The 20,386-nt window shown below is 41.3% G+C and overlaps 1 protein-coding gene across 2 annotated transcripts in view; it reads left to right on the top strand.

Annotated features, from left to right (window-relative positions):
• The first annotated feature begins 1,590 nt into the window (after positions 1–1,590).
• Ppp6c (protein phosphatase 6, catalytic subunit) overlaps positions 1,591–20,386 on the top strand; it is a 32,346-nt gene continuing 13,550 nt past the window's right edge. Inside the window, 2 exon segments of one of the 2 annotated variants that reach the window (NM_133589.2) lie at positions 1,591–1,763; positions 18,702–18,797. In NM_133589.2, the coding sequence (NP_598273.2) occupies positions 1,689–1,763; positions 18,702–18,797 (171 nt within the window). In that variant the 5' untranslated portion in view covers positions 1,591–1,688. 2 annotated transcript variants of the gene reach the window in all.

The raw sequence follows: 20,386 nt of genomic DNA, 5'->3' as shown, positions 1-20,386 counted from the left end.
TGACTTCCCACCTTCCCAACTTTGTTTTTTGTTGTTGTGGTTTTTGTTGTTGTTTATTTTGAGAGAGAGGGTCTCCTGGTTGGCTGCAACATGCCACATAGACTAGGCTATCTTAGAACTCACAGTTATCCACCTGTCACCTGCCTCTTCAGTGCTGCAGTCAAATACGTGGTACACTATGGCCAGTTGATTGGTTAATTCTGTTTTTTAAAGATTTATTTATTACATATAAGTACATTGTAGCTGTCTTCAGACACACCAGAAGAAGGCATCAGATCACATTACAGATGGTTGTGAGCCACCATGTGGTTGCTGGGATTTGAACTCAGGACCTCTGGAAGAGCAGTCAGTGCTCTTAACCACTGAGTCATCTCTCCAGCCCTGGTTAACTCTTAATCCTGTGTCAACCCACCCTCCTTACTATGTTGGAATGTTTTCCTTAACAATTATAACTTTCTAACATGCTCTAGCAATTTATTGTATTTATTGTTTATGTCTAGCAGAAGTAAATGACAAGTTGAGGACAGAGTTCTTAATACATTATTTTTTATTGTTTTATTTATTGTGTCTGCAAATATATATCTGTACTACATGCTCACAGTGCCCAGAAGGTGTCTAATTCCCTGGAACTGGTCTTGTGAGTAGCCATGTAGGTGCTGTTAATAGAACTTGGATCCTCTGGAAGAACAGCTAGTGCTCCTAATCGCTGAACAATCTTTCCAGCCCCAAGGACAGAGATTTTTGTTTATTTCAGCCATTGGGTATTCTAACTGCCTACAAGTGTGTTTCTGTATTTTGTTGCTATTCAATATACAGTTGTCAAATGTACAATGTTATAGTTCTTGGCACTGGGATACGACAAAAAAAAAAAAAAAAAAAAAAAAAAAAAAAGCTTTCCTGCCCACTCCTGGAACTCACGCGCTTAATTAAGTCTGTTTTCCAGTTCATCTTTTCTGATTCCTTTGAGATTTGGGCAAGTAACACCTGCAAGCTTTGCATTCCTATCAGTCTTCCGAAAATTGAATAGGAAAAAAATCGCCAGTATTTGTACAGAAATTTGGCATAAGAAATGCTTTAATAGCGCTTGCCTAGCAAGCGCAAGCTCCTGGGTTCGGTCCCCAGCTCCGAAAAAAAAAGAAAAAAGAAAAAAAAAAAGAAATGCCTTAATGTTTGTTTGTTTGTTTGTTTGTTTTTCCAAGCCGGAGAATTGGGGATGTTAATTTTTCCAAACGTCTAAGCCAGGTCTTCCTTAGTCCTGGAAAGACGGTAGGGTAACAGTAACCCTAACTGAAGATACTTTACAGGGTAGGATGAGAGCTAGGGATTTCTTGTTAACCACCTCGTGGTCTTCCCTAGAAAAAGCCTCGTCTGTTTTTTCGGAGGTGAGGTCTGTTGAAGGAGAGAAAAAGCATTTCACTAAAACTACAAATCCCAGCACTCCCCGCAGCAGACAGCTACGGGTCCCAATAGGCTTTATCCGAAGAACCTCCGTGTTCTCTTGGAGATCCGCGGCCCGGAATTCCGCCTGAGAGGGAGCGGAAGAGAAGCGGGTCAGGTTTTTACGTCTCTTCGCAGACGCCACTCACGGATCGGACGTGACGTAAGGAGGGTTCCGGCTTCGGCCTCCGCCGCTGCCTCCGCTACTACCACCGCCGCCGCTGCTGTTGCCGCGGCTTGTTCTTCCTAAAATGGCGCCACTGGATCTGGACAAGTATGTGGAGATAGCGCGGCAGTGCAAGTACCTTCCCGAAAACGACCTGAAGGTGAGCCGGGCCGGAGGCCGTCCAGCTTGCGAGGCAAGCCCCTTCCGGCTGTGGGGCTCCCGCCGGCCCGCCCTTCTCCCTCGGCGGGATCCCTACCGTGCGCCCGATCCTGGCGCGACGGAGGGCGCTCAGTGGTGTGAGAGGACCGGGTCCGACGCGGCGTGGCGCGGAGAACCAGGGGAACCCGAATTCCCCGAATGCTGTCCAGTTCTCTGAGGGGAGATCCCGGGAATGTCACGATCCCCTGGTCCCTACGGGACTCCGAGCTTAAAGACTCATTCTAACTCGCTCGGTCTCCCGGAGACGGAGCCCGGCGGAGAGGGTAGTGCTCCCGGGATGGGGTCCTCCCTGCAGAGTTAACAGGAGCTGCTGTCTGCTCCAGGGACGCGGCCGCAGTGTGTTTTAAGTCCCTGAAAGGTGGGAAGCCGGTGGGCGGGATCGATGCTACCATAATGGGAGAGAATGACAAGTCGCCTCTGCTTCACCACTCCCCTAAACTGCTTCCTAGGAGTGATAGTTTTGTTCTGATTATTTGGATGTGGATCCCTTTTCTTAGCACGTTGTTGCGCTATTGAAGTGAATAAGCGGTTGCTTATCAAGTTCAAATGTTTTTATGACCTCTGAGCTATTCCCCCGTAATTCCAGGAGTCATTTTCTTGGTTTTCCAAAAGAAGTCTTACTCAGTTCAGGTTAAGTGAATGAAGTAAAGGAAGAAAGCCGTTGGTATACCACTGTTTTCAAAAGTATTTTATTTCTGCAAAAACTAGTACTTAGGACCACATTGGCTGCTAATGTCTGTTTTATTCCGTTAACTTTGATTTATTGTGTAGTAAGTCACTCTCGAGCATTTTTTTTCATGCTGTTTTGTAATATTTTTAAGCCATGGGCTTAAAACAACTTATTTTTTCAAGAAAAATACTTTTTTCTTAATGAATTAATATTTCTCGTGTGAAGATTTTGCTCTGTTTTCCTGTCTCATCTGGTACATGAAGTTTATATTTAAATCAGCCAAAAAAGTATGCAAAATGTTTAAGACCTCGTGTTGGTTATGTGAAAGTATTTATCTTGTAACTCACATACATGTATGTGTTACATGATTTGTATTCGTATTCAACCACCTGAATCAGTCATTGGCCACTTCTTTCTGCTTGGTAATTTTTGTTTGTTTGTTTTGTTTTTGCTTCCTTCCTGAGATAAGATCTTAAGATAGTTCTTGCTAGGGGTGGACAGATGTCTCAGTGGTTAAGAGCACTGGCTGCTTTTCTAGAGGACCTGGAAGTTCTGTTCCCAGTAAGGACATGATATTTTGTAACTCCAGTTCCAAGGGACCTGATGCCGTTTTCTGGCCTTAATAGACACCAGGCACACATGTATTCCACAGACATATGTGCAAGCAAAACAATCATACACATAAACTGAAAATAAATCTTAAAAGTACCTGAGGATGACCTTGAACTCCTGATCCTTTTGCTTCTACTTCCAATGCTGCACCCTAACCAACATGCCTGGCAGTACTATGCTTTTCCTTTCCAGTCCTTTTTTTTTTTTAAATAAACAAACAAATAAGGTTTATTTTTAATTACTTGGAGGGGGTGGAGGTTCGTGCACATTTTGCCTTTGTAGGCCAGAGGCACCAGATTACCTGAAGCTGGAGGTACAGGCAGTTGTGAGCCAAAGGATGTGGGTGATGGAAACTGAACTCAGGTCCTCTTTTCAGTCTTAACTACAGAGCCATCTCTCCAGATCTTAGACATAGATATTTTGATACAGGGTATCATGTAACCCAAGCTTGCCTTACCCCTGGTTCTCCTGCTTTGATCTTAGTAGTGGTTAATTTTATTTTATTTTATTGTGGTATGAGGGTTGAACTGAATTTTTTTAAAGATTTATTTGTTGTTTTTTATTTATGTGTGTGTATGTGTACATGTGTGAATGTATGTGCACCATATGTATGCTGGTGCTGGCAGAGACAGAGAGCATCCTGTCCTCTGGATTGGATTTATAGGTGGTATGAACTACCTGATGTGGGTGCTGGGAATTGAGCTTGAGTCTTCTGCAAGAGCAGTAAACACTTAACCACGGAGCCATTTCTCCTGTTGTGTGCTTTTAGAATTAATTATTTATTTTGTTTTGTTTTTTCGAGACAGGGTTTCTCTGTGTGGCCCTGGGTCAAAGTCACTGTAGATCTGGCTGGCCTTGAACTCAGAGATCCTCCATGTGTCTGTGGGATATGGGTACGTGAGCACAGATGCCCTCAGAAGCCAGAGGCATTAGAAGCTGTCATTACAAGCAATTGTAAGCAGCCTGGCATGAGTGCTGGGAATAGAATGCAGGTCCTCTGCAAAAAATAGTATGTGCTCTTAACTGCTGCATCATTTCTCCATCTCCACATGTATCTCTTTCTTACTAGACTTCCCCACTCTCTTTAATATCTTGATTAACTACTGGGGAAGAAAATCTAAATTTTCTGTAAATCCTTCAAAAAAAGAATAGTTTCCTATCTTGGAAACGTTTCATCAGATTGTGCAGCCAGTCTCTGATATAGTTTCTGTTTGCTTGGTTGCTTATTTATTTGTTGAGACAGGCTTTTGTTGAGGTTTGGTCTGTTGCTATGTGTTGTAATTCTGTATCCCAAGGTCTAGTCACCTCAAGACAGGTGAACACTCACATAAGCCAGCTTTTTTGGTGTAAACCTTGCTCCTTAATTCAAAACTATCAGTTGAGAAAAGATGCCTACTGCCTTTAGCTGGCGAGAGAGAGGTAGGTGGGGCTCCAGTTGCCAGGCTTGGGGTCTAAGGTAGACCAGTTGGAGTAGGAGCTGCCCAGGCAGAACATGGCAAGTGATATCTCAGAGTTAATGACAAGGAAGTAGACAAACTAGCATAGAGGGTTGATAACTGCCCAGATGTAATGATTTAAGGCTTATTATAAATATAAGAGGAACTAAATGATCTAAGGTAGGTAGAAATCCCCAAATATTATTTACTACAACAGGGTTTTGCCCTGAAGTCCAGTCTTCCCTGGAACTCAACTGTGTTGCCCAGTATAGCCTTGAATTAACTGCAATTTCAGTTTTCCTGCCTCTTGTCTCCTGAGTGTTTACAAATGTGAGTCACCATTCCTGACTATCTAGTGTTTACGAAGTTCAATTTTAGCTAGTCTTGGTGGCAAATGCATTTAGTCCAGAACTCAGAAGGAAGAGGCAAATGGATTTCTGAGTTTTGAGGCCAGCCTGGTCTACATAGTGAGTTCCAGTCCAGTTAGGGCTGCATAATAAAATTCTATCTCAAATAGGAAGGAAGGAAAAGAGAGAAGAGAAGAGAAAATTTTTTTTATTTATTTTATCTCCTGGTCTACATAGTGAGTTCGGGAGAGGAAAAAAGAAATTTTTATTTATGTTGCCTGGCATAAAGTACAAACTAAAAATAGGTCAACGAAGTATTCTGGGAGACTTTATTATTTATTTTATGTATATGACTGTTTTATCTGCATGTATGTATCTATGTGTATGACTGGTGTCTGAGAGAGTCAGAAGAGGACTTCAGATCTCCTGGAATTACGAGTGTCTGGAAGGTTGCAAACCACTGTGTGGGTGCTGGGAACTGAAAATGAATCCCCTGCAAGAACAAGAGTGCGCTTAACCGCTGAGCCGTCTCTCTAATCCTGAGTCTTTAAAAAAAATGTATGATTTTATTTTATGTGTGTGGATATTTTACTTGCGTGTATGCCTGTGTACCATATACATGCAGGGCATAAGGGGACATTGACTGTTTTGGGGCTGGAGTTACAAATGGTTGTGAGCCACTGGGTGCTGGGAATTAAAAACAGAGCATCTGGAAAAACAGCCGGTGTTCTTAACTACTGAGCCATCTCTCCAGCCCCTAGCACTATCTTTCTTGAGGTCATAACGCCAAAATAAAAGATTCTACCAGAGGAAGGAGAGAAATAATTAGAGACATTTAATAAATATTACAGAAAGATTTAGTCTTAAAGAAGACAAGTGTATTAATGTTTTAAATATTTATTTTTACTATTTTTTTTTAAAGATTTATTCATTTATTATATATAAGTACACTGTAGCTGTCCTCAGACACACCAGAAGAGGGCACCAGATCTCTTTACAGATGGTTGTGAGCCACCATGTGGTTGCTGGGAATTGAACTCATGACCTCTGGAAGAGCAGTCGGGGCTCTTAACCGCTGAGCCATCTCTCCAGCCCATTTTTACTATTTTTAACTATGTATACACATGTGGGTATGTGCATGTGTGGGCAGGTGCCTGAGGAGACCAGAGATTGGATCCCATGGAGCTGGAGTTATAGATCATTGTGAACTATCTGATGTATCTGGAAACTGAATTTGGATCCTCTGGTAGAGTAATATGCATTACTTTTTAAAGTATATAGTCTTATTTTATATTTATGAGTGTTTTGCTTCTGTTGTATGTATGTGTGCCACATGTGTATAGTGCTCATGAAAACTAGGAGAAAGCATCAAATACTCTGGAATTGGAGTTATAGACGATTGTAAGCTGCCATGTGGGTTCTCTGCAAGAGCTGCAAGGACTCCTAACCATGAAGCTATATCTTTAACCCTTTACTTGTATTTTAAGTTAATTATAAGTTGGAGGCATTAAAAATTTATATTTCTAAATGGATTTGTAGTACTCAGCTGAATTGGACATGGTTAGATCACTAGTACTGGGGATATTGAAGGAATGAAAGTAAGCAGACATTGGTGTAACATCTTACTGGGCTTATATCTATAAGAAAGACTCCAGAATCCAACAAAAAGTACAAATTTTCTAAGCTGTAGGTGGTAAGTGCATTCTAATGCATATGTATGCACATTTTTATGTGCTAAGGCCAGAGGTCAAGCTCAGGTATCTTCCTCAGTCATTATCCTCCTTGGATTTTATAGTTTAGTTTGGGTTTGTTTGTTGAGGTTTGGTTTTGTTTGAGACAGAATCTTTTACTAGATCTAGCGCTTGTAGATTCTGGTAGGCTGGCTGACCAGGACCCTAAGGAATCTGAAATTGCAAACATGTACCACCATGTTTGTTTGTTTGGTTGTTTTTTTTTTTTCCTAAAGTATAATATAGGTAGATTATGGGAGTTGAACTGAGGTCTTCATGTTTAGGACTTTACTGACCAAACCATCTTTCTAACCTGAAAATACAGATTTCATACCCAGTTGAGTAGAAAAATGATAATTATAGTAAATTCTAGTATATAATTTAATATAAAAATTGTAAAAAAAAATAATAGCTTAAGATGTTTCATCTGTTAGGTTGGGGATCAAATATAGCATCTTGTGTTTGCAGGGTGACACCTCTGTCACTAAACTGTAACCTGAATCTTTGAAGTCTTACCCTTACTTTCGGAGAGAGGCCTAATTCTGGAGAGATGGCTGAGATTAGAGGTGCCTGTGTTCAACCCCAGCACCTATGTGCAACTCAGAACCATCTGCAATCCCAGTCTTAGAAGATCTGATACATCTTCTGGCCTCCTTAGGCACTGAACAAATGTCTTCAGACACACATATATTCAAGAAAAACACACATAAAATAAAGAATAAGATTTTTTAGAAAAAGCATTTTGGGAAGATGTAGAGTACCTCTGTGGTAGAGTATTTGCTGAGAATAAATGGAGCACTTGACTTGATCCCCAGCAATGAATAAAACCAGACTTGGAGGCAGAGGCAGGAGGTTCACCATTTCAGGGCCATCTTTATATAACACATTTGAGGCTAATCTGTGGTACATGAGATCCTGTCTCAAAAAATAAAAATTGAGAAAGCTATAAAATTGAGATTGTCACCTCTCTTTTTGTTTCATTTTGTTTTGTTTTGTTTTGTTTTGTTTTGTTTTTTGAAGTCAGAGTCTTGCTATGTAGCCCTAGTGGGGCCTTGAACTCACAGCAGTTGTCCTCATTGGTCTTCCTTGTTCTGGGATTGCAAGTGTGCATCCCCTTGTCTGGCCACCATGCAGGATACACTATGCTTTTTGTTTAATGTTAAATGCGTCTCTTCTAAACCCTTTTTGATAGCTGGCAGCTTGTTTGACTGTTTCGCTTCAGAGTCATCTCCTGTGTCATCTTAAAATATTCTGTAGCTGCCTAGTATAAACATGCCTTCAATTTTCTAGTAGCTACATTTCCATAACATATAAAAATAAATAAAAGGGGCTGGGGAGATAGCTGTGCTTAAGTGTGTGCTGTTCACATAGAGCACCCAGGTTTGGGTCCCAGAGCCCAGGTTGTATTGGTCACAAGCACCTGTGATTCCACCTACGGGGAATCTAATGCTCGTTCTGGCCTCCTCCTCCTCCTCGGGAATATGCACTTGTGGGTGAATGCCATTGCTCTCAGAGGGACGTGAGGAAAACTAAAGCAAAGCATTGGAGCAGAGGCAGAGCTCTCGAGTTCAAAGCCAGCCAAGCAACACAACCTTGTTTCAGATACAACAAAACAATAAATTAGAGTAAAATATATCTTGGTTCTTTGGATGTGACTCAGAGAGCTTGATGCTCTTGGCAGAGGACCTGAGCTTGGTTCCCAACACTTATCCACAGAGGGTGATTCACATCTGCCTATGATTCCAGCTCTAGAGGACTCACACCTCTGGCTTTTTGGGGGCACCTGCGCTCAACATGCACAGATCCACATCATACACATAATTTAAAATAAAGATAAATCTTTTAAAAGCAAGTAAAATGAATTTTTATACCAATTTCATCATGAAGTGTGTATGCCAGAGAGACATAGAAACCATACATACTACACAAGACCTGACTATAGAGTCTCTGTCTCTGTCTCTCTCTCATGTGCATGTGTGTATCCAGACGGGTTTCCAGACTTACTTAAACTCAATGTGGCTAAACAAGTGCTGAGATTGCAGGCATGGAAAGCCATGCCTAACTATTTTCTTAAGTAGCCTCTTGTGTCAAGTAATATGTCATATGAGTACCAAGGATAGAAGTAGATGCATCTTTTTCTCCCTTTGGAGGTCTCTCAGTATAAAAGATTGGAGAGAGAAAGAGATGATCCTTGTACAGTGTAGCAGGTGCTCTAATAGAGGGCTAAACTCAGAGCCTTGAATGTGAGTTTGTTTTTGTTTTTAAGACAAGGTCTCACTTCAGAGTTTGGCCTTGTTTATAGTAGTCTTCTTGCTTCTGCCTCTCTGGTGCTGAAATCACAGGTGTGCACCTGAGTTACATCTACACACACACACCCATGTTTATAGATATTAGAAAAAAATGTAGTTTTGAGATATTGCTAGTATATGGCTAACTAAAAGGAAAGGTCAATTTAGAGACAACTTACAGAGGTAGATCCTCTGTTTTTGGAACAGGATCTCACTATGCAGCCCTGGCTGGCCTGGAATTTGCTAGGTAGTCTAGACTAGTTTCAAGCTTGAGAGATCTACTGGCCTCTGCCTCCCAAGTGCTGTGATTAAAGGTCAGGGCTCTATGCCTGGCTATAGAGAGACACTGTTTTGTTGGTAGTGGTGGTGGTTTTGTTTGTTTAGTTGGTTGATTTGGTTTTTCAAGACAAGGTTTGTCTATGTAACACCTTAACCTGTCCTAGAACTTGCATTGTAGACCAGGCTGTCCTTAAACTCACATAATTCTGTCTCCCCAGTGCCGGGATTAAAGGTATGGGCTACCACATGGGACTAAAGATACACTGTTTTATATGGTAAGAATATGACAAAATCTTAAAGGTGTCTGAATGGAATTTGAATGTCTGGATGATTATTTTGAAGGAATACTCTTGAAGGATTTTTAAGGTCAGTAAAAGGAAGGTTTTAGAAATAATATTCTGGCAGCATTACGGACCATGGACAGGAGTGGGACATGACTGTCAGAAACAGGTGTAGTGGTGAAGGCCCAGAATACCAGCACCTAGGAGATAGAGACAAGAGGGTCACGAGTTCAAGGTCTTCTTCAGCTATATAGAGAGCCTGAACTGTATAAGATCCTATCTCAAAACAATAATGGCGATATATATATATATATAATTTTGTAGGTCAAGAGGGAACAGGGAGTCAGGGGCAGAGAATAGAATGGGAGACCATGAATGTATATTTTGAGGAAGACATAGAGAAGAGAAAGAAGATTTTCTAAGAGTGGAGCCATGAAACTGTTATTGTCTGAGATTAAGAATTAATTAAATGAAATCATGCACCATCTTCCCGGTGGAGCTGAGTGCCCGAGGTGGGTCAGAGGGTGGAACATCAGAGTCGCAGCAAGTGGACATGTGCACAGAGCGTGGTCAGGTGCCTACACTGAAGTCTCAGGTTTCTGGGAACTGGTCTGGGGCACAAAGACAGCCTTCGACTGCCACCCACATCCACTTAGTGGCATGTCAGCCAAAGCCTGTGGCTCAGCAGCGATCCTCAGGAGTTCAGCCTGGCTTTCCCTTTTACAGTCTGAAGCCCCTGACTCCAAACAGCAAGTGTGGGAAGCTGAAGGGGTGGTGAGAATCGCCGCAGTAACCATGCTGCACACCCTCACAGGGGCAGGACACCATGCTCAAGGCTATGTGAAGGTTCATGTGGCCATGTGGAGATACATGCTGATCGACTGAGTAGAGTGACTTAGGTACAATCCTCAACTACCTGCAGGACAGGTCGGTGCCCTGCCTAAGTGTACCAGAAAACTTGGGGATGCTAGGTGAAGCCTGACTACCTAGTGCAGGGCCTGACTGAAGACTGTCGGCTGGAGATGTAGGGTCTTACCTTATTCTATCTAGTCTGGAATTTGCTGTGTTGGCCAGATTGACCTGAAACCCACAGGGATCTACTTCTCCCTCCCAAGTGGTAGAATTAAAGATTATGCCCAGCTTCCAACTTACTTTTTGAGACAAGGTCGCACTGAAACTGGAATTTACTGGTCTGTCTAGGCCTTCTGGCCAGTGAACTGAAGGGACTTGCCCATCTCCACTTAAGCAATGAGATTACAATGAATGCCATGACCTTTTCACATGGATGCTAGAAATCTGAACTCAGGTCTTATGACTATATGATGTATTTTATTGACTGCACCATCTCTCCAGCCCCACCATCTATTATTTTTAGAGCAGTATTACCAACTATAGAAATTTAGGAAATAGTTCATTTGAAAAAAAAAAGCATCAATTTTTTTGTGTGTGTGTGCATGTGCATGCATGTGTATCTATTCAATAAAATGCATGTACTGTTTAGTATACTGCTTTTATTTTTGACATTGTTAATAATTGGTATCTTTCTATGTCAATAATGGCTCAATAGTTAAGAACACTGTGACTGCTCTTCCAGAGGTCCTGAGTTCAGTTCTCAGCAACCACATGGTGGCTCACAACCCTCTGTGATGGGGTCTGATGCCCTCTTCTGGTGTGTCTGAGGACAGCTACAGTAATTTAGATATATATTTATTTAACTGAATATGATAGGGAGTGGAACTAATTTGCACTGAGTGTGAGATAAGAGTTTTTAGATTGTGACTTTAGGATAGTAAGAGAAGCCAAGTTTTCCACAAGCCATACAACAAACAAAGCTCTGAAGGGGCCACTGCAGTGCAGTTGCTAATGTGACAAAGGATACATACTGAAGCTTCAGACTTTTCTTTATTTTGTGGGTACTTGATAGGAACTTACATGCTACTTCTGTTCAGCTAGAGATGGAAGCCAGGATCCTGTGGTTGTTAGGCAGCTCTCTCCTCTCAGCCATATCCCTAGCTATGAGCGCTTCCTGGATCAGAGATGAAAGGTAGTGCTTCGGGACATTGCTGTCTAAGTCCTCATTTGGGATCTACAGAACTAGCATTCGTAGGAAGCAGTTAAAATCTCACTCTAGTTAGCGTACTTGGGTTAGATGAAGGATAAAGACTCCTGTCTAAGTAGTTGACATGTCTTCCTCAGGCACTCAGCCTTTGAGGCATACCAGGCTTCTTGGTGATGTTCTTTAGTTTATGGTACAGGCTATGGAGCAGAGTGTGGGCAGTTACCAAATAACTTGCAGTTTGGGAGTCATTATGGACTGTGAGATGTAGCTTCAATTGGGTTCAGATTCTAGCATATTAGACTGTAGAAACTGTGGAGCCTTTCAGGATTCCATTAGGATTATGATCCGTTTTAAACATTTATTAAGTGATAACTTCTTTTGTTACAGAAATGATAATGGGTGTTTTCCAGAGATGAGTTCAATAGAGTAGTAAAAAGAATAAATAAGTTGGAATCAGCAGCGAAAACATGGTATGTAAAATAAATGCTGCAATGACTGGGTCACTTTCTAAAAACTAGACACTTAAGCATTCTAGAAGCTGCCTGGCTAATTTTAGAAGGTGAGGTTTTTTTAAGACGACATAAGCCAGGAGCTCAAGAAAAGCACTGTCCTGAGAGAGGGAATGTTGCGGTAAAAGTAAAAAAGCAACAGACCTGGTTCCCATGAGTATCCTGGTGGTCACTGGTTCCAGCTGCACCCGGTCACTGGAACTAATGCTAATTCACCTCAGATTAGTATCTCTCCTGGTGGCTCTCTGCTAGCCACAAACTTTCTAGTTCCAGCCACGTGGTAAAATCAAGACTCAACAAACTGTAACCCAACAATCAGATTTACATGTTAAATCCTCAATCTACAATAAATCCACCCAATAAACTTACAACCAGTTGATAAGGATAACCCCCCCCACCTAGGTAAGATATAATTTGCCCATCTAGACACACAAAATCCTGTACACATCCATCCCTTGAGAAAAGTCATAACAACCAGTAATATGTGCGGAGAAGAATCTTAACATCCACTACCATGTTCTCTCGGCTGCCTACTCCTCACTCCGGTCTCTGCCTCTCTAAAACTTTTCTCCCACCCTTCCTTCTCATCCAATGATAAGCCTCATTCCTGCCTTCACCTGCATAATGACGTCAACCTACAAGGGAACAGAGGCACTCCTTAGGTTTGGTCACAGTCTTGTGTGAGGTGTTTATAGTCCACACAGTAACACACACTCCATGGAGGTTTTATTCAGTAATGAAAACATGTTACTACAGATTGATTACATGGCATTAAAGTATAATTCAGAAGAAAAGAACAGTTGCAAAAGGAAGGTGGTAGGATAAGAGTGAAGACAGGCCTCCCTAGGTAGAGCCTCTTAAACTTTTCATTCTCAATCCCTTTTAGTCCAAGAGTTCTGTGAAACAGACAATTTTATTCATATTTTTAACATTCTTTTTTTTTTTCTTTTCTATTTTTCGGAGCTGGGGACCGAACCCAGGACCTTGCGCTTGCTAGGCAAGCGCTCTACCACTGAGCTAAATCCCCAACCCCCTATTCATATTTTTAAAATTACTTTAAAACAAGTCCTTGGAAGCCAAGTGTCGTAACACACACCCAGCATTTAGGAGTCAGAGACTGGCAGATCCCTGAGTTTGATGCCATCCTGGTCTTACAGAGTGAGTTCTATTCTAGGACAGCCAGAGTTACACATAGAAACCCTGCCTCAAAAAACTATCGTCAGAAGAAAAGGAGGAAAAAGAAGAGGAGGGAAGGAAGGAAAGAGGGAGAAGAAGTAGTAATACAGTAGTAGTAGTAGTAGTGGTGGTGGTGGTGGTGGTGGTGGTGGTGGTGGTGGTGGTAGTAGTAGTAGTAGTAGTAGAGTAGTAGTAATAGTAGTAGTAGTAGTAGTAGTTGCCATTCTTTTTTTTTTTTTTTTTTTTTTTTGGTTCTTTTTTTTCGGAGCTGGGGACCGAACCCAGGGCCTTGCGCTTCCTAGGTAAGCGCTCTACCACTGAGCTAAATCCCCAGCCCCAGTAGTTGCCATTCTTGAAGTGCATGTATTTTATCACTTATTAAAGTAGAAGCAAATTTGCATACTAGTAAAATGAATGTGTTGTTTATAAGTCTAAAGAGAATATTTGATACTGTAAAAACAACATTTTCAGTTTTTTCAGTGTTGATGCATATTTTGATGTTAAAATGATATACATAGTACAGAATTACAGAACTGTTTGAGAAATTGTTAGAAATTCTGATTCTGTCTTAATCCCAAACCAAAGTTAACTTAGTGATTTTGAGAAATTGTGGTGTATACTTTTGATCACAGTCCCTGGAAGGCAAAAGGCAGGCAGAGTTAACCTGGTCAGGCAGGTCAGCCTGGTCTACATAGGGAGTTAAAGGAAGCCAGGACCCTGTAGGGAGGAAGGGAGGGAGGGAGGGAGGGAGGGAGGGAGGGAGGGAGGGAGGGAGGAAGGGAGGCAGCCAGGCAGGCAGACCCTGTTTCAAAGAAAAAAGAACAGGAGTAGGAGGAAGAAATGAAACTAAAGTCAGCCACTCAAGAACAATTTTTGTTATTTAACCATTGATTTTACTTTTTATATTGTTAAAGATTTATTTATTTGTTTATTTATTTATATGAGTACACTGTAACTGTCTTCAGACACATCAGAAGAGAGCATTGGATTCCATTACTGGTGGTTATGTGGTTGCTGGAATTTGAACTCAGGACCACTGGAAGAGCAGTCAGTGCTTTTAACCGCTGAGCCATCTCTCCAGCCCCCTTAGTTTTTATTTTTTGTTTCTTTGAGACAAGGTCTCGTAGCCCAGGTTAATCTCCAGCTATATAGTTGAAGGTGTTCTTGAACTCCTCATCCCCTTTCAAAGTGCTGGGATTATAAGGGGTACCCTTGTGTCCAGTTTATATGGTAGTGAGGATCAAACACAAGGCTTTGCAAATGTTTGGCTGCAAAATCGGGGATTTTTCTCCTGTCCCCAAGCTTCTGGAATAACAAATCTGAGACTCAGACTATTCAGACATCTTGGCCATAAGGTTTGGCTTATTCTCCAATTTGCTCATAAATTACTCATCACATTATTCTATTCTAAGTTCTTCCACATGGTTGGTTACCTCTGCTCAGCCCCTATGCTTCTGTCCTCCGTGTTCCTGGGCTATTCCTCTCCCACCTGGCTCACTCCCTGAATCCTACTGCCTATCAGAACTCTTTCCTCCTATTATCTGCCTCAGCTACAGGCCAATCAGCTTTAATTGACAGGTGCTTCATCCATATAGTACACAAGAGATTTTCTCTACATTCCACAGACACTGCTGAATGAACTGCATCCTTAGCTCTGCCCTAACTACATTCTAACCTTTTTGTAGATGCATTTATTTTTTAAATCTTATATTGTACTCATCACTTTATTCTTCTATCAAACTACTTTAATTATAGTTGCCTTAAGAATATGCTTTAATAACTGATATGTCAATAACTTTAATATCAGTATTGTTTTCCACAATTAGTTTAGTAAATTTTGCAGATTTTTTTTCCCTCCAGATAAAGTTAGTAGTTTTTAAGTTGTCCTGCCATCCAGTCCTGCCAGGGAAATCACTATGTTAGTTAAAATTATGCTAGACTTCCATATTAATGATAAGAAGGATTTTCAGCCTAATGTAATAAGCAGCATTCAGCAAGCAGTGACCTTTCCACATTTCATCTGAAATATGATTACTGCCTCCCCCTATTTTTTATGCCTAGGAGGTGGCTGATACTGAGGACTGCCCACTTAGAAAGCATTTCCACTTAGGCTCTTCCTGTTCTGCCTGTGCTTATACTTGCTGCCTGGCCTAAATGTTTATTTATGGAGACTGTTTTTATCATCCTTCATTTTCCCTGAAAAGCTTGAGGCTGACTGTAAGCTTAAGATAACTTGTGAGAGGTCATAGAGTTAATTCAGCAATGAGACCAAGATATGACTACAATTCATTCTGCTTTAGTAACCTGTCCTAAATCAGTTTTTCTGTACTCTTAATAGACGTGAAAGAACTGCTAGCCAAACAGACTCCATTTATAGACTAGAGGGGAATACATGTTTTAAATGAGAGAACTACTCTATACCTAATACTTTCCTCCGCTAAGAGGCAGCCCTTACTGCAGTTAGAATAGATCCATAGTTATGGTTATAAATCAGGTTATATTAAATTTAAACCAAAAATATTTCTGGGTGTTCCCAGATACATTAAAAGAGAATGAACAAAAGAAAACATGTTGGAGAACCCTGAGAGAGAGGCCATATTTCTTAGACGAGCCTCATTCCTGCTGCTTTGGGAGCAAGGTGCCTCAGACTGTGCTGCAGAGCTGTGCTCCTACCCAGGAACAGCACAAAAGCTGAGAAGCACGGAAGCCATCTCTCTCTTGTAATTGTTTTATTTATTTCCTGTTCTGATACAGGGTCTTTTGTGTACTCCTGGCTGGCCCAGAGCTCACTGTGAAGACAGGTTGACTTCTGTCTCCTGAATGCTGGAATTAAACACATGTATGCGACCTGCCTCCCCCGCCCCTAGCTAGTTAGTTTATCGTTAATGTGTGTACATGTGTCATGGTGCAGAGGATAACTTGCAGGAGTTGCAAGGAGTCAGTTCTCCTTCTTCCATCATGTGAGCTCTGAGGATCAAGCTCAGCTCTTTACTGTTGGGAACAAGTGCCTTTACCCCATTGAACTGTCTTTTCTGTTGCCAGTAAAACCATTTGTAAAGTCATCTTAGATACCTCTGGTGACACCATTTAGTGTACAGCCATTTCCTGTTTCTCCTTCAGTCACGAAGACGTCAGATTCGGATGTGTTTCACAGTAGCCTAGCTTCTGGAAAGAGGCCCCTGCTGACAGGCTTTACTGTGCTGCTCTCACACAGGCCAGCCAGGTTCACTTGCTTCCTTCTATGGTGTGGGAACTGAATCCCAAGACAGTGCCAAGAGTATCCCCTTACACAAGAACACTCCCTCTCATCGCCTTTTCAATTATTTATTTATTTCATGTGTATGGAAGTTTTGTCTTCATTTATGTCTATGTACCACATACATGCCTGGTGCCCCTGGAGGCCCTGGACTGGAATTGCAGATGATTGTAGACACTGAGCTGCCATGTCACTCCAGACCAGGTGTTTTAACGGATTATTTTGAAGATTGTTCTTAGAAAACAATAGGCAATCTGAGAAAACAAATCGCACAGATGATTCTCATTAAGTAAGCATACTCATTAAAAAGTGTAATGATTAAATTAGATGTGGGTGCGGTTATTTTCTGCAGCCCTGGAAATTAATTCTGTTGTCCTGCTGGTTCTTTGACTTGTAGAGAAGGGAGGAGATTCAATGGTAATGAAAGCTGCCCTGTAATCCTGTAAATCTACAGTAGCAACCAAATACTGGAAACTGATGGAATTTGGTGGTCTTTCCTTTGCAGGCACAGCAAGTCCCTGTAATAGGACAGGCACAACTGTCTGATCCATGTATGCACAAGTTAGCGGATGACTGCAGATCCCTTTTCTGTTTTGATGACTTTTCTGCATTAACATTCTCATTTTTATCCTGTCAAAATTGTGGGACCATACTCTTGAGTACAGATTTTCTGCCATCCTAGTCTGCCTCCAGCATCTGCTCTGACTTCATAGTGGACCCTGCAAACCATTCAGCTGAATACTGGTCAGCGCTGGGAGCCCAGCCCCTTGCTTGCTGGCTTTTTTCATTTTAGGTTTTTGAGGCAGGATCACAGACAGCCCTGGCTAGCCTGGAACTCTCTGTGTAGACAAAGCTGTTGTAGAACTCACAGGGATGATTCTGCCTCTGCCCCTGGAATGCTGGGATTAAAGATGTTTGCTACCACACCTGGCTCTTGTTTCTTTCTATATTTATTATATGTTTATGTGTGTGTATGGGGGAGGTATATGCTATAGCATGTATGTGGAAGTCGGAGGACATCTTGTGGAAATTGGTTCTCTCCTTCTGCCTTATGGATCACGTGGATAGAACTCAGATTATCAAGCATGGTGGTAAGTGCTCCAACCTGCTGAACCAACGCTCTATGACCTGGCTCTTCATTTCTATAATTTGACCAGTAAAGAATCTATGCAGGGACTGGAGAGATGGCTCAATGGTTAAGAATGTTGATTGCTCTTCCAGAGGACCTAGGTTTAATCCCCAGCACCTACGTGGTAACTCTATTTCCAAGGGCTCTGATGCCCTCTTCTGGGCTCTACAGATACCAGGCGTGCATGTGGTGCATGGACATACATGCAAGCAAAACACCTATGCATGTAAGATACAGTAGTAGTGTTTTAAAGGAATTTTCTTTAACTGGGTGTGGTGTACACTGTAGTCTGCAAAATGAAGGCAGAGGATGAGTTCACATAGTCTGGTACACGATGATTGAGGCCAGTCTAAGGTACATGAGACCCTGTCTCAGTCTCAAACAACAGCAGTAAAAGAATTGTATGTAAATGGAATCATGTAGTATGTTTGGGATATTTTTTTTCCTGACAGTGAAGTCCCTTGAAATTTAACTCAGGTTGTTGTATGTCAGTAGTTCATTTTGAGTTGTATTCTGTGTTATTCAGATAGATCACAATTTTCATGTGAACCTAGTGTAATTCTCAGGTCATATGGTGAGTATGCAGTTTTAATTCTTTTTTTTTTTCTGGAGGTGGGAGTATGTCACAGGCTGGACTGGAATTCTCTGAGTAGGCCAAGAAGGGCCTTGAATTTTTGATCCTCCTGCTTCTCCTTCCCAAGGTTTACAGGTTATTAGCTTTTATCTGCTAATTTAAACAAAAATTAATTATTTTTATTTTTTATTGAATGTATAATAGTTTTTTTTCCATCAAAAATGAAGGACTTGATGTTGGGGAAGCTAGTGGGTTGGCTCAGTGGTTACGAGCACTTGCTGGTCTTGCAGGTCACCTGGGTCTGGATCCACCACCTCATATATTAACTTCAGGGATCTGCAGCCACCACAGCAGATGGGTACATGCAGGCAGAATACTCATGCAACAAAATATTTTTTGAAGGAAATTGTTTTTTATAAAAATTAGTCCTTGGTTGGTACGTTTGGTTTGATTTGCTTGTTTTGTTTTGTTTTTTACCTTTATTTTTAAAACTTGTTGTAAAACTTGGCATTTTCTTTCCTTTCTCCTTTCAGCGGCTATGTGACTATGTTTGTGATCTGCTCTTGGAAGAGTCGAATGTTCAGCCTGTATCAACGCCAGTAACAGTGTGCGGGGACATACATGGACAGGTAAATTTCGCAAGGAAGTTTTAGTGTTTGTACTGCCAGTGATCCATTTGTTTCTAACTTGTGCTGCAAAATAAACAAAACAAAACCCAACTGGCGATTAGGTGGTGTGAGTCTTCATGCCATGAGTGGTTTTTGGTTCACTGGCAAATAAAAGCAGTGGTCAAATACGTCATAACCTTTTTCTGAATTCCACTTGTAAAGTATATAGATTGCTGTGTTGTTCTGTGGAACAGTGTGGGGCATTCTGTGAAGGTGGAAGACGCAAAATATAAGATAAACACTAATGGTAATTACAGTTAACATGAAATGGTTGGATTTTAAGCACTTTCTTGTTCATTCAATTATGTCTTATTAAAATCTGCTAATTTCTTTGCTGAGAATGAGAATAGCAAAGATTCAGAAGAGAAATATTGCATAATTTTATAGCAAGTCACTGGTAGAATGAGATGAAAGCGATTTAGTTCATTTTTTTTCCATTGGGACTGTAGGATCTGAAATACCTGCTAAAATTTTTTCATTTTTTTTAACTTTAAATTTTATTATTTTAATTGGGTGTGTTGTGTACTGTAATGTGCATGTGTGTGCAGGTGTGCTTTGAGGCCAAAGGAGTTGGATCTCCTGGCAAGGGAATTACAGATGGTAGTGAGCCACCTAATATAGGTGCCAATAATTAAACACTGGTCCAGGAAGAGCAGCACACGCTATTAACTGAGCCATCTCTTCAGCCACCACCTGCTGCCTTTGTCTGTTTATAAGAATTCTAACTCACGGACTAGAGATTACAGTTTGACATTAGAGCCTACTGATAGTGTTCTAACACTACCTGACTGGAGAAGTTCCTCACTGGGAACTAAAGGCTGAGGAGTTTACTCATACCCTGCTGTGGACATACTTTATAATTGGGACAGTAGGACCTGGAATATGTTCCTAACAGTCACTCTACCATTCAACTGACTGACTGCCAGTTCCCTTCCTAATGTGATGGTGTAAAGGGAGAAAATGTGTCTAATTTGTTCCTGAATAGAGGCTGCTTCATAAATAAAAAAACAGTTTAGCTACCTTAAACGCTATTTCCTTTTTGCTTTTTCAAACACTTTTTTAGACAGTGACAGTCCTGCCTCAGCTGCCTAAGTACTAGGATCATAAGTAGGAGCTTCTTCTGTTTGTATTTTGGCTTGTCTGTTTGTTTGTTTGTTTGTTTGTTTGTTTGTTTTTATGTGTATGGGTATTTTTTCTGTATGCCTGATGCCTATGGAGGCTGAAAGAGGGCATGGGATTTCTTAGAACTGGAGTCTGGCATTACAGATAGTCGTTAGCTGCAGTACAGGTGCTAGGAACCAAAGCCAGGTCTCCTGAAAGAGCAGCCTGTGCTCTTAACTGCCGAGTCATCTCTCCAGCCCCTCTTTTGGTTTTTTGAGGCCTGAAACTTGGTATCCTTCTACCTCAGCTTATTAGTGGTAGCATAACAGGTGTGTGCCACCATACCATATGACCAAGACTTTTTAATATGTAAAAAATAAATATGAAATTGCAGTCTTTAATTTCAGGATCAAGTTATGAGTTTAAATTAATGTATTGGCAATAACGTG

Source organism: Rattus norvegicus, chromosome 3, assembly GCF_021556685.1.
Source record: "Rattus norvegicus strain SHRSP/BbbUtx chromosome 3, alternate assembly SHRSP_T2T, whole genome shotgun sequence".
NCBI classification, from domain to species: domain Eukaryota; kingdom Metazoa; phylum Chordata; class Mammalia; order Rodentia; family Muridae; genus Rattus; species Rattus norvegicus.
The sequence above is the reverse complement of the archived record's forward strand: the minus strand, read 5'-3'. Positions and strand labels throughout refer to the sequence as shown.